This window comes from Grus americana, chromosome 1 (assembly GCF_028858705.1).
Source record: "Grus americana isolate bGruAme1 chromosome 1, bGruAme1.mat, whole genome shotgun sequence".
In the NCBI taxonomy this organism is placed as follows: Eukaryota; Metazoa; Chordata; class Aves; order Gruiformes; family Gruidae; genus Grus; species Grus americana.
Window position 1 is genome coordinate 37,858,360 of NC_072852.1, and position 13,265 is coordinate 37,871,624.

A 13,265-nucleotide genomic window follows, 5' to 3' on the forward strand; every position below is an offset into this window, starting at 1 on the left:
ATGTTTGACGGTCCTGAACCAATCCTCAGTGCGTATCGATTATTTTCAAAAGCCTTTGGAAGCCCTCAGGGGAGGAGGAGGAGGAGGAGAGCACACTGCAGAACATGCTGCTCCGAGCCTCTGGGGTGGCAGCCACAGCCAGGAAGGCACCGGCACCACCCGGACACCGTGCATCAGCACGGCCGTGGAAGGACCAGGCCGGGAGGTCTTAGCTCTCGGCTCCAGGGGCCGAGCTGCCGCCAGGTGTCTTCACGCGTTCACCGCGTACCTGAGGCTGTAACGGCAATGCTCAGGGCGGGCTGCTGGGGCAGGGGCAGGTCATGGTGCGGGAGGCTCTACACCTCTTCACCAGGGGACGAAGCCCAGGGCCGCGGGCGGAGGCTCCTCCCGCCCCAGCGGGCGCGGCTCACAGCGCTGCCGCCGCCTCACGGCGCCCCCCGCCGGGGCCTCCGCCCGCGCCGGGCGGGATGCGGGGCGCTCGCAAGCGACTGTGCTCCGCCTTGATCGTCGCTTACGGCCTCTTCTCCCTCTACGCGGCCTACACCGTTTTCCTCCGGCCCCGCCGCCCGGCCGCCCGCCGCCCGTCGCACCGGGACCGTCGCGGCCCGCGAGGTGAGAGCGGCAACGGGGCCGCTCCGCGCCGTCCTGCCGCGGGCGGGCCGGCCTGGCCGCGACCGGCGGTGCAGCCCGCGGGGACGGGGGGCGGCGGGTTTGATGCGGGGCCGACGCGGTTTGTTAGCTCCTGCCTGTGCCAGAGAGGCCTTGGCGCCCCCGGCGTGGGGGAGCGGCGGCGCCTTCCCGCCTTGTTGTCCCCGGCCTGGAAAGCCTGGGCCAGGCCTAGGGCACCGCTTCGTCTCCCAGCGCCTCTCGTCGGGAGCGCCATGGCGGGCGGGGCCCAGAGGCAGCACCTCAGGGACAGTGGGGCCGCAGCTCCCCTAGCCCCGCCGGGCCTGCGCTGCGGCGGCCATTTCCCCGGTGCGTTGTGAGGCGCTGGGCCGCGGGGCCGGCGGGGGAGGCGGGGGGGTTGTCAGGTGCCGCTTGAAATTCTGAATTCAAGAAAATTCGTCATTTTTCTAAAGTTGTAAATGTGTTCTTTTTATATAAATTACGCTTTGGGGTTTCTTAGATCATGTCGCCTTGGGAAATGAAGAGTGGAATCCATGGGAAGGGGACGAGAAAAATGAACTGGTTGCTTCTCAGCAGAGATATGAAGCTAATCTTAAGATGATAAAAAATGCAAGATCTCACCTAGAACAAACCAGTCTTAGAGTACAGATTTGGGGCAAAGCAGCAATTGGTAAGCAGATGTAATCAATGTCTATGAATCACTTAACCTTTCTGATATAGCAATTTTCTCTTTTTTTTAATGACTGAAATTTATGTATATGATTAAATGCTATAGGTATCTGTACATGAAGAGCACTAAGGAAGTGGTAGCTGTTATTCAAACTTATGTTAATACCAATATAAGAGAAGTTAGACTCCAGTTTCTTTGTATCAGTTCTTTTCAAGAAAATGGTTCAAATGCCAGAGAAACAGTTACTTTTTTTAATCCAGTCTACCTTACAATACAACACAAGGGCAGGCCTCCTACTTGGCCATAACAGAGTATTTATTTTTGTCACGTTTACACTGTGTGAAATAAGGCATTTTCTGTACTGCAGTACTTCTGCCACTGATGAACTTAGAATTCTTTTGTTGTAGAAGACACCAAATCTCTACATAAACTGCGGGCCGAGGTCCTCTCAAGCTCTTTAACTACTGCTGAAGACATATCATTGTTCTTATTTTAGCTTTTCTGAAAATGTAAAATTTCAAGCTTCAGTTGAACTTTCATGTGGCATTGTAGAACACATTGATATATTACATGGCGATGCATTCTATCACAAAAATTTGATGTGCTTCACAAAAGCTTAAGAGAACTATGCCTGTCATTAAAATGCTGATTAATATTTGCTCATTTTTAAGTGGCAGGTGTACCAGAAAAAGATGCTAACATATGTGGTAGTATGGTATATCTTCATCTACTGATATTTTGACAGCCAAAGAATCTTTTTAAATGCCCCAATGTGTGAAAAATTCATCCTAATTAATTCCAACACATACAGAATGTGGGAAACAATGTCCATATTGTATAGGAAGCTCTGACACTTTTTGCTCAAGTCCTTATGTTGTTATGCTTTTTCATTTCCCAGAAATACTTTTTCTTTATTTGCTGGGAGTATAGAGTAGGCAAGATCCATGCATTCAAATTCTCCATCATGTCTTCATTTATGTAGGTCTTTACCTTTGGCAGCATATTTTCGGAGGGCACCTTCAGCCAGCTGATGTGACTGCACAATGGAGAGAAGGAAGCCAAAAAGCAGGAAAAACATATTTCAGGTACTAGCTGCATGATGTTGACTTCAATTGCGTTAACTTTAACAGATGATGCATTGGAAAGTTAAAGAACATGGTAAGATGCACAGATGCATTATTTTGTCTATCACAGAGTTGCAGTTACTTTAATATCAGTTGCAAATACTTTAATTTTCTTATGTTTTGATAACTAAGGAATATGCACACAACTTCTCATTCAAAATTATCACAAGGGACGGTTACGTTTATTCATGGAAACACCTACTTAATAAAACCAGCAAATTCTAGCCCGAACATGTCACTATTAAAAAATAGAAAACTAGGGAGCAATTTCATCTGCTGTTTTATGAAGACTTGTGTATTTGAAAGAAATATGGAAAGACTTACAAATGCTGAGAGGGAGGGCAGCCAAAAGACCTCGGAGGGGGGGCGGAAATACAACCCTGAGAAAAGTCTAAGACCTAGAGTTTGGGGCTGACAGTTGACTGAAAGAAGCTTGGGGTTGTGAGACAAGAAGATGTCTCCTGCTATTTGGTTTCTGTTGTATTCAGGGAAAAGGGACTTCACCCATTCATTCATAAATAGGATTGTATCAAAACCATAATTTGTTTCTATTTATAACAAAAACAGTCTGTGAGACCTAGCATCTGGTTAACTACTTGATTTGCAACAAAATGTTATATAGAAAGGAAGATGACACTTGAAGTGTTGTTTGCTTTAAAAATGGATTTTGATCTGTGATCATGCATGTTTTAAAACTGTTGTCATGGGTTTTATATTATTTAGTGAATGATATAGAACTTTTATCTAAGGTCCTACTTAATACCATCTTTAAGGCTTTCTGTAAAGATACAGTGAAAGCTGAAGGATTTTTAATCCATTTAACCAGTTTGCAGTAGTAGCTCTCCTACATTTAGTCACTTGCACCAGGACCCATTTGTTAAAAAAGTTTTCTTTAAAAGCATAAATGACACACTTAAGTGGATTTAACTTCTGAAAAATGTGTTGCTTCAGGAGGGTGTTTTTTCCTCGCACAATTAAGACAGGCGTTTCTAGCTGAATTTTGCTGATGATGTTTGAAGTAAATATGTGATTGTGAATTGAAAGGGTTTTTTTAAGTGATCACAAAAGTTTTTTATCACTTAGAATTCTTTATCAATGTATCTGACTGTGTACATGGTACAGGCCATAAAATCTTTTCAGTGATGCCTACATCACATTCATAAGTGATCAAAAAACATTTTCTAGAAAGACACATAGGCTTGATTTAAACGTAGCAATTACTAAAGAGTCTGTCTTACATCTAAGGAAATAGATGAAATTACATACTCTTTAAAAATAGCTGTATTCCTTGTCTCCAAATATAACCTGATCCTACAAGATTAGAGAATCAACTATGAATGATGCTACTGCATCTTGGTAGTCTCCTTGGCAGAGCAGTAGAGCTTTCCATTCACGGATTTGGAGAAAGGGTGCAATATTTTCTTTCAATAGGGAGCAGTGGTTGTAGTGTTAGCTTGGTGGGAAGAGACTTTTTTGGTTTTAGAATTAAAATCTCAGAAGCTATAGAAATCAATGACATTCTACCAGATAAATTGTCTTCTTGGTATAGACATGAGGATTTTTTCCAAACCCTTGCTTTTCATGTTTATAATATGAAAATAATTTGCTGCACTTAATGAGTCTGTCACTTGACTGATTATGGTTATTTTCTCTCTGGTGTGCCTGTTTCAGATGAATAATAACCTCACATGGTTCCTTAGGGTATTCATCTGTCAAAGAAAGACTTCTATACTAGCATTTAAATATCTTCTTGTTGTGTTAGGGGAACTAGGGATAATAGAGTCTTTATTTTAACCAACTCGGATGCTAGATCCTATAAAAATATAAAGTTGAAATTTGATACCAACATAACAGAGATTAAAATTTGACAGGTTAGTAGGAACTTGTGCAAAATATAGAAAATATGCAAATGTAAAGGGTATTTTAATGATTAGGATTCTGAAATGAAATAGCTGAAGTGCTACTTTTTAGTCAAATTGGAAATGTTGCTTTGCATTTTTTTGTGAGGAAGAATTAGTACATGATTTTGGCTGTTCACTGGTTATAAGATTTTCTAGAATTGTTGACTTCTTTATTGTCTGGCTGAGGTAAATTATCTCCATTTGATTACTAGATGAGGCTAGAGGGGACTAGCTGAGGTGGCATATTTGGAGAATATGTGCTGCTGTGCAGTTTTTTGTGGTAAGTCTAATGATTGTTAAAACCTAGAGCTCTCATGAATGTTTTTAAAGAATATCAAATCTAAAGACACAAAAATGCCAAAGTATCAAACACAGTTGCGTTAATAAACTCATTTTGTATATTTATGATAGAGAATACACATACTTAATATAGATTTTGATGGCTTCAAGTTTTTACCAAAGAAGTTGCCTAAAGACTACTAAAAGTATCAACTTTACATGAAATGCAGGGACACTTATTTAAAAACACGGGTGGAGAAGGAACTGCATAGCTGTGGATTTTAGTGACACATTGGCACGTTCATACAAGAAGTAGGAGAGCAGAGGTTAACATTTTCCTTGGCCTGAAGCAATTCACATCCTTCTCTCCTGTCAACTAGGAGGATGTTATAGAGCAGGGAGTGCCAAATTTGTTATCTCTAATCATAAAGTAAGAGCACTCCTAAATTTCTGTTCTACTGAGAGTCACACCCTCTGTTTTAACATTCAGTGCTGCCTTCCCCCAGTCCCTGTTAGCCTCAGTTGTTGAGCAGTTCTTCCGTCCCGTTCTTCTGTCCTCCTTATGCAAAAGGCAGCTGTCTTGATTCATGCCAGAATGAAAGCATATTGGTCAACAAAGTTAGCCAGCAAAGATTTCTTTACCTGCCGAAGGATTCTGCCAAGCGTAGCTTGTGGCAACTTAGTTTCCTTAATAGCCTTTGCTGAAGCTTTTTGAAAATCCAAATACGCTATGTCTACTGGATCCCCTTTATCTCTGTTCTTGTTGACACTCTCATAGATCTCCATCAGATTAGTAAGACAGGATTACTCATTTCCAGCAGCGTTTATCCACGTACGTGATCAGTGATCATACCTTCTGATAAGATCCAGTGATCTTACTCTTTATTATATACTCTGCCGGAGAGGGAGGTCATACTTCTCTGCTCCAGAATCCTCTCAAGTTGTTTTTGTAGACAAGAGTGACACTGGCAGACCCCTTCTCATCAGACGCAATGTCACCTCATAATGACAGCTGCATATCTTTGCCAGCGGTTCTGTAATTTTCCTATTTGCATTCCTTGAGAGCTCTCATGTGAATCCCATCCGGGTCCAAATTCTCCATTTGATATAATACTTGTGGCATTTTACCTTGCATGTCTTGCTGAAAAGAATGAGTTAGCTGTGGGAATCTTCTCTGCTATGGCTTTGCCATCCCTCTTTAAACCCTTTTTAAACTGTTGTCAGCAAGTAGTCTGTCCAGTTCTGTAGTTGTCTTTTTGGTTTATTTTTTGGTTCATATTTTGGTTTTCATATCTTTAAAGAGCACTTACCTGTCAGCCAGAACGTCCTTTTACAAGGTGCTTTCCAAATTACTTTTTAGCCTTAATTTTCTGTTTGCATTTTGTCAGCAGTATTTTATGAGTTTTGCTGTCCTCCTTGTTTGGGCAAGCTTTTCATTGTTTTCAGTGCTGACCTTTGCCCTTTGACAACCTCCCTAACCTTTCTGTTAAGCCATATGGGTTTGGGGTGGGCGGGGGGGGGGGGACACACGGACACGTCGTGTTGTTTCCTTTTTGGATTGAGGCACACAACGTGCCCGGGCTTCTTAGTGTTTTTGAACAACCTATAAGCTGCTTGCAAGCTTCTTGTTATTTGGGCTACTCCTTTCAGAGTTCTTTTCTTTATTGTCTCATTTTTAAGTAATTTCTTTATTGCATATTAAGTATCTGTATGCTGGATGTATTTGGTACGTTCTCTCCTGCTGCAGTGTTAAACTTAATCATATTGCTATTGCAGAATAGCTGTCTGATTAACACCTTTGCAATTAGGTCTGGAAGACCCAGTCTGGAGTAGCATCTTTTTGTATGGGCTCTAAGACTAGTAAGGAAATACAAGGACTTTATAGGAAGCAAGTCATTTATTGAGTCCAAAAATGTAATCTCCACATATCATCTTGATGAGGCATCGATCTAGCCATATGAGTAGTGAAAATCTCTTAGTACTACTCTCTTAATTTTGCAGTTTCTGTAATCTCCCTCACATTTCCCAATCCAGGCTGTATTCAGATTGGGAGTTAATAGTACAACCTTAGCACTATGTTTTTATTATTCAAGTATGGGATTTCTGTAGGGTTTCTTTTTTCCCCACTGTAGTTTTATGCTGTTAAGCTTCATATTTTCTTACACACAGGTCATTGCTTCCCCACCTGTACATCCTATTATTCCTGTAAAGTTGATAGCCTCATAGCACTGCGTCCACAGATAAAACCCTTTTTCCTCAGGTCTGTTTTTACAAGGCGATCATTGGATCAACTACGTAACCTGTTCACTATTTTAGGTGTTCTGATGCTCAAGGTGTTCTCTCTTATGAATCCCAGTGATCTTTTCTCATTGTTAAACTTTGGATTTAAGTCTTGACCTGACTTACATTTAATCTATTAAAAGTCTTGATTCCAAATCATGAGTCTCATGAATCTGGGTTCCAAATTATGCCACTCCCACTGAGCCAGCAGCATGTCAGCTTAACTCAGGTTTAGAGTATGCTTGCCTAAGGTCAGTCTGCTTCAGATATCCTGACTGGAGTAGTTCTTACAGCTTTTGCTGTAAATTTTCTTTTCTTCATGAGGTACACTTGAACTGAAACTAGCTGTCAATCTCAGCACTTGGTGAGTTAAAGCTTATGCTCATTCTAAATTGAGTTTGTTTGGCAGCTGAAAAACTGCAGTAATGCAGAAGACCTAGAAAACTAACATTTCATTGACTCCTGAAAAAAAAATTGCTAGTTTTTTTCCCCTCTCTTTCCCAAGCTGTGTAATCACTAATCCTTTGAATTCAGTCAACAGTCTGTTAACACAGCAGTTAACTATAGAGCAAGAGCTGGCAAACACTAGTTTGCTTCATTGCAGTTCATCAATGGCTGTTGTCAGACACTTGTAAAGGATCAGTGATGTAATGATTTTGCTATATAATTGAAATCCCTATGTTAAATAATTAAGTTATGCAAGATCTAGAAATGCAATTTTCTACCTAAAATGTTTCTGCTAACTAGCTTGTATGAAAGCCTCAAGTTTGACCTGGGTCACACAAGCAACTTAAGTTTACATTTAGATACCTAGCTCTTGTGTTATAGATTCTACTCAGTATCAGATGATGCAGTCTTTTTTTGGTCTAACCTTAACTTAACCAAAATTACAGAGAAAAGTAGTATGCCAGACCAGCCAGTTGTCCCTCATAATGATACCTGGTTTAGTATACTCTTACAGATTTTTGGGAGGGCATCTCTCTTGGTCTAATACTGTATTCACTGATTATTACTGGAATTAATAAAAAGTTTGGCCTTTAGTGAACATCAAAGTACATCCTTCTTTTAAAGTTGATTGAATTACTCACATATTTATGTTTGAATATGGTAGTAGTCCTGATTTATTTACAAAATACCTTATTTTCATTTAACTTTAAATCTCCTTTTTCCTGAATCAAGATGAAGGCAGCTTTATTCCTGTGTTACAGCTGTAGATATTAACAACAGAAACGATTACAGTTGCACAGTTACTTTGCAATATATTGCATTTACTTTATTGAAGAAAAAAGTATCTCTGGAGTGCAGACTGTGTAGTAAGGATGTTTAGAGGAGTAAGGTCAATAATTTGTCTTAAGGGTGTTTACTGTTTGTATTTTGGTTTTCACAGCTTCGTCACTGGTCCATCTGTAGTTCCTGGCTACTTCTCAGTTGAAGCTGAAAATGTTGTGCTAGTTCTGAATGGAAGAGAAAAAGCAAAGATCGCTTACGCCACTCAGTGGTTGCATTACGCACAAACATTAATTCAGACTCACAAAATACAGCATGTAGCGGTTGTGCTGCTTGGAAATGAGCAGTGCAACAATGAATGGATTCAACCATACCTGAAAAGACATGGAGGATTTGTAAATCTACTCTTTGTTACATATGACTATGCGTTGGTAAATGAGGAAGATATTTTCCAGTGGCCTTTAGGAGTAGCTACGTAAGTGCTATAGATACAAATTACAATTGAAATTTAACTGTTATGCATGAGGTATGGAAAATACATCTGAATGTTACTGCTGATACCCGAAACAATTACAGTAAGTAAATTGTAGCACTTGATCCTATTAATGATTTTCTAAATCAAGCATTGAAATCTTTGGAAATTGCATTTAGCGATAAAAATTATAATAGAGGAAAACAATACTAGGATTTAGGAAGCTTTTAAAAAATGAAACTGTATCTGCTGGGGTTTTCCATTGGTTTATTTTTTCTGCAGTAGGTTTTCCTCTTGAGATTCATCATAACTGCTGACATAATATGTACCAGTGACATGGGAATTTAAAAGATATTTATATAATTAGGTTCCAACTGCTGCTTGTTTAGGAAAGGAAAGGGATGGTACCGGTGGTAATTTTTTTTAACCCCTGTTGTGGCTCTCAAAAGGAAATTGTATGCCTTACATTTGGAATTCATATACTACAGTATCGCAGTAATGTAGTCTGGCTTAACTGCTTACTCACAAAAACATTTTTGTTATACTTACTGCTCAAACTATTTATGTAGAGTAGATAAAGATTTGGTTCAGTTAGATATGTTTTTTTCCACCTTACTCCTTATTAACAGAGTTAATGGTGTTTTAGCTACTTATGGTAATATAAGATAAAAAGAATACAGAATTTTGTTCATATCTTGTGTTGAATTTGAATTCAATATCCTGTATTGAGCCAGTTGGCAAACTGTATGGAGTTTTTATGCATAACTTGAACTTGCTCACAGTGTCATTGAAATACAGTAAATTTGGATTCTTGATAGTGTCAGAGCATTGATGGCATTGGAAGTTCCTAAGCAAAAAGAAGTTGAGTTTTGAGATGCCAAGATTAAGGCGACAGATAATAGAAAACAACAACAGTAAACCAGGGTACAAAGCTGGGTGGAGAAAGATAGGTCAGATATCAGAATGGAGTTTTGCAGCCCTTGCACACCAACACTTGTAAAAATTGTGGTTAAAGTTATGCAAATGTGCCAGATTTTCCCAGTGAATAGGAAAGTAAAAATGTAGAATCCTGCAGAAATATTTGGCATGAAGAAAAAATGGTTTTCTGAAAGTAAATTAATATTAATCACATAGAAGAACTAGGAAAGGACTGTTCCATCAAAATTTGGGACGATGAACAAAGTGAATATATCTTCAGAGAACCATTAATAGCAATGAAGGAATCACTGTGAAATAAAGTAGAGACTACCTTTGAAACCAGTAGAGAATTTGGATCAGGGTATAGTTTTTCTTACAAAAAAAGAACCAACAGGGAAGTAGAACAGTGATCCATCAAAAATAATAACATTAGAAGAATATCTGTCTTAATTTGAGACTGCAAAGGAGCAGAAACTTTTTTAATGTTCATCTGTTCCATAAAAAATACTAACTTTCTGTAATGAAAAAAGTTAATGCCAGCCCTTCAGCTGAAGCAGTGTTTCACTAGCTGTCATGCTGACCAAAATAAGCAATGTATGATTTGAGAAATTGGTAAAAAGAAAAAAAAAAAAAAAAAGGCCTGATGTGGTAAAAACATGTCTGAAAGGATGGCATAGAGTTTACATTGGATCCCAGGACTTTGTATTGGTTTTATTGAGTCCAAAAAGACAAGTTAAATAGCTTGTACAACAAAACTGTTTAGTAGCCAAAAGATTAGATTAATGAAGTCCACCCAGATCAAAGTGACATTTTCCTTTGAGAGGTTACTGGTGGTATTTTCAGTTGATAAGCATGCCCAGAGATTAAGGTAGCTGAGACTTAAACTCCATCGTTACCATTAACCTGGCCATTTCAGTCAAAACTAGTGGTTGCATCAAGAATAGCTGCTTTTGAAAAAGCATGTTTCTCAAGGACATTTTGGAACATGCACACATGATATCTCTGATATCAAAATAAGACACAAGTATTCTGGAATGTCTCTGAAGAGAGTGGTGGGGGCAAAGGGAATAAAGACCAACTTTTAGGGCAGGACTTGCACTGGTTTGCTTATGAGTCTGTCTGTGGTTATAGAGGTGGATTGGCAACCAATAGGTGGTTTTAGTCTTAGAATCTGCTGCAGTAAAGATGAAATGGTGCAAAATGTTTTTTCTTTGACACAAAACTTATCATTATCTAATGTATACGTATTTTTTACAGCTACAGAAATTTTCCGATTGTAGAACCCAGCTGGTCAATGCTACATGATCCAAGATCATATCTATGTAATTTCTTAGGAACAGTTTATAAGAACTCTTCTAGGGAAACCCTAATGGAAATTCTGAAGCAGGACGGGCTTGATAAACTTTGCTGGATTGCAGCCAGAGAACAGTAAGATTTTGATTTACTTTGTGAATGTTCAGACTTTTTTGCCTAGTTCATTATTACCAATCCTTTCCTGAGTGTTAAAAAATAATACAAATAAAAGTAACAAGTCATCAGTAAAAGAGAGAACTTTGCCGAGGCTCTTTGTATAGGTCTTCATCATGTAATGGCCTTTCTGTTGCTATATTTTATGTAAAGCGTATTTTTAAATACATAGAAAATTCTCCTATATGTACTACATATAAAGACCATCTTTGTTTTCTTGTATCCATTTGATTATGGTGGGAGAAGAAACGTTTGTCTTGCACCTTGTGTGTATTAATGTCTTACTAGAAGAAAAAGCTGCATTTTGTTGTGTTCTGTATAAGAGAGTGGATTTAATCTGTACGGCATGGCTCTTTTTTATTTCAGGTAGGTAGAACAGATCTTTTGACTAACAGGAATGGGGTTCTGATTGTATTTCTTGACTTTTGCCAAGCAAGGCCTGTAAAATGTTTGGTAGCAGACACATCAGTGCTGAGGAAAACCTCAGCTACCGTGAATCTCAGGAGATGGATTGTATCTGTGACATAAACTCTTATCTCACGGAAGTTCTGAGGCACTTCAGGCAAATGGATTCAGGTTAACGGATTGCTTTACATCCTAACTTTTGAAGAGCAAACCTCTACTGATTTAAAGTATTTGAGACAAAAAGAAATTCAGTAAAACGTCCATCAAGTGTCTCCCTGTATGTCTATTGCTGAACTTTGCTGTGAAGTAAATTGACATATGCGTCATCCAAGTCATGCAGAACATTTAAAATGGCATTTCAGTTTGCCTCTTCAACTTCTAAGTATTAATATTTTCCTAAAAGGACCATATCTAAAAAGTGTAACAATCAGCTTTTAACAATGACATTTTCAATAAATTTTTAGAAGACTCTTTAAGAATAGTTAAGACTAAAAGTAAAAGATTGTGTGCGTAATATAAAATTTTCACATTGACAGCATTTTCAGTTTTATAAATAATGGAAATTAAAGCATATCTCTACTTTTTCATTGCAGTGCCTGTGGGAAAAATGCTAATTTTCAACCTCTTTACTTTCCTAGGTGGCAGCCTCAAGAAACAAATGAAAGTTTCAAAAACTATCAAGATGCCTTGCTGCAGAGTGATTTGACATTGTGCCCAGTGGGAATAAATACAGAATGCTATAGAATTTATGAAGCTTGTTCATATGGATCTCTGCCTGTTATAGAAGATGTAATGACACTGGGTGATTGCGGAAATTCATCAATGTACCACAGTGCTCCATTACAATTATTAAAAACCATGGGGGCTCCATTTATCTTTATTAAAAACTGGAAGGAGCTTCCTGCTGTTCTAGAGAAAGAAAAAAAAATGAGCTTACAAGAAAAGATTCAAAGGAGAAAAAAGCTTATAGAGTGGTATCGAAACTTCAAAGCATGGATGAGACAGAAATTCATTAATACTTTGGAAAATTCATTTTTGCCCAGTGATAAAGGATGAATTGTTCCTTTTGAAAATCTAGAATAAATTGAAAGCTTTATTTTCATTAACCTTCCAAGGAAGCTTTTATACAAAAGAAATCTCACAGGGCAGATGCATTCCTTTTGAAGTCAACAGAGTTGTGCTAGCTTGACCAAGAGCTACGTTTGGCCCTCCATCCTTAACACTTTTCAGAGAGGTTGTTGACTTAGCAGGATGGTAGTCTGTAAGGATGACAACAATTTTGTTACTATTTTTACAATTTCCATGTTGGTGTGTGACCTGATAATTTTTTTTAGGAGAATATCTTTGAGCATGTGAACTTGTTAAAATCCAACATGAGTACAACAGTTGTGTTTGAAGAAAAGAGAAGAGGGAGGGCTGTATGGTAAAGAGTAATTTATTATGTAGACTAAAGAAGAAAAGTATGATTATAACAAAATTGCCAGGTTTAGCACAATCATTAAGATGTATCCTGGCAAGTGCTTGTTTTGAAAATGTGAACTGTTTACTTGATTGACATTTCATTTCCAAGAAAGTGGCAATAAAGCTAAACACTGTGGAATAAAAATGTATATTTCAAGGTAAAAATAGAGAACTCTTTCTTAGAAATATTTCATAGCAATATATTTCGTCTTTAATTTCAGGTATCAAAATTGCTTTCTTTCATTTCCATTTAGTTTTGGGACGTACCTTTCTGAAGTTCTGCTGCGGGAGCTTTCATTACCTGCAGGTACAGCTGCACATTCTGAACACCAGGGCTTAAACGTGAATTTGCTTGTAGCTTATCTGCTTTCTCAAAATCTGCTGAAACTTGTCAACTCCAAAAGATGGCAGAAGTATAATATTGAATGTTTATG

The 13,265-nt window shown here is 38.6% G+C and overlaps 1 protein-coding gene across 1 annotated transcript; it reads left to right on the forward strand.

Moving 5' to 3' along the window:
- Positions 1–382: 382 nt before the first annotated feature.
- RXYLT1 (ribitol xylosyltransferase 1) lies at positions 383–12,996 on the forward strand. Its single transcript, XM_054813334.1, has 6 exons — positions 383–612; positions 1,127–1,297; positions 2,280–2,382; positions 8,269–8,583; positions 10,756–10,926; positions 12,009–12,996. Exons 1-6 carry the CDS (start codon positions 468–470, stop codon positions 12,424–12,426), a joined length of 1,323 nt encoding a protein of 440 aa, XP_054669309.1. The 5' UTR covers positions 383–467; the 3' UTR covers positions 12,427–12,996.
- Positions 12,997–13,265: the final 269 nt, after the last annotated feature.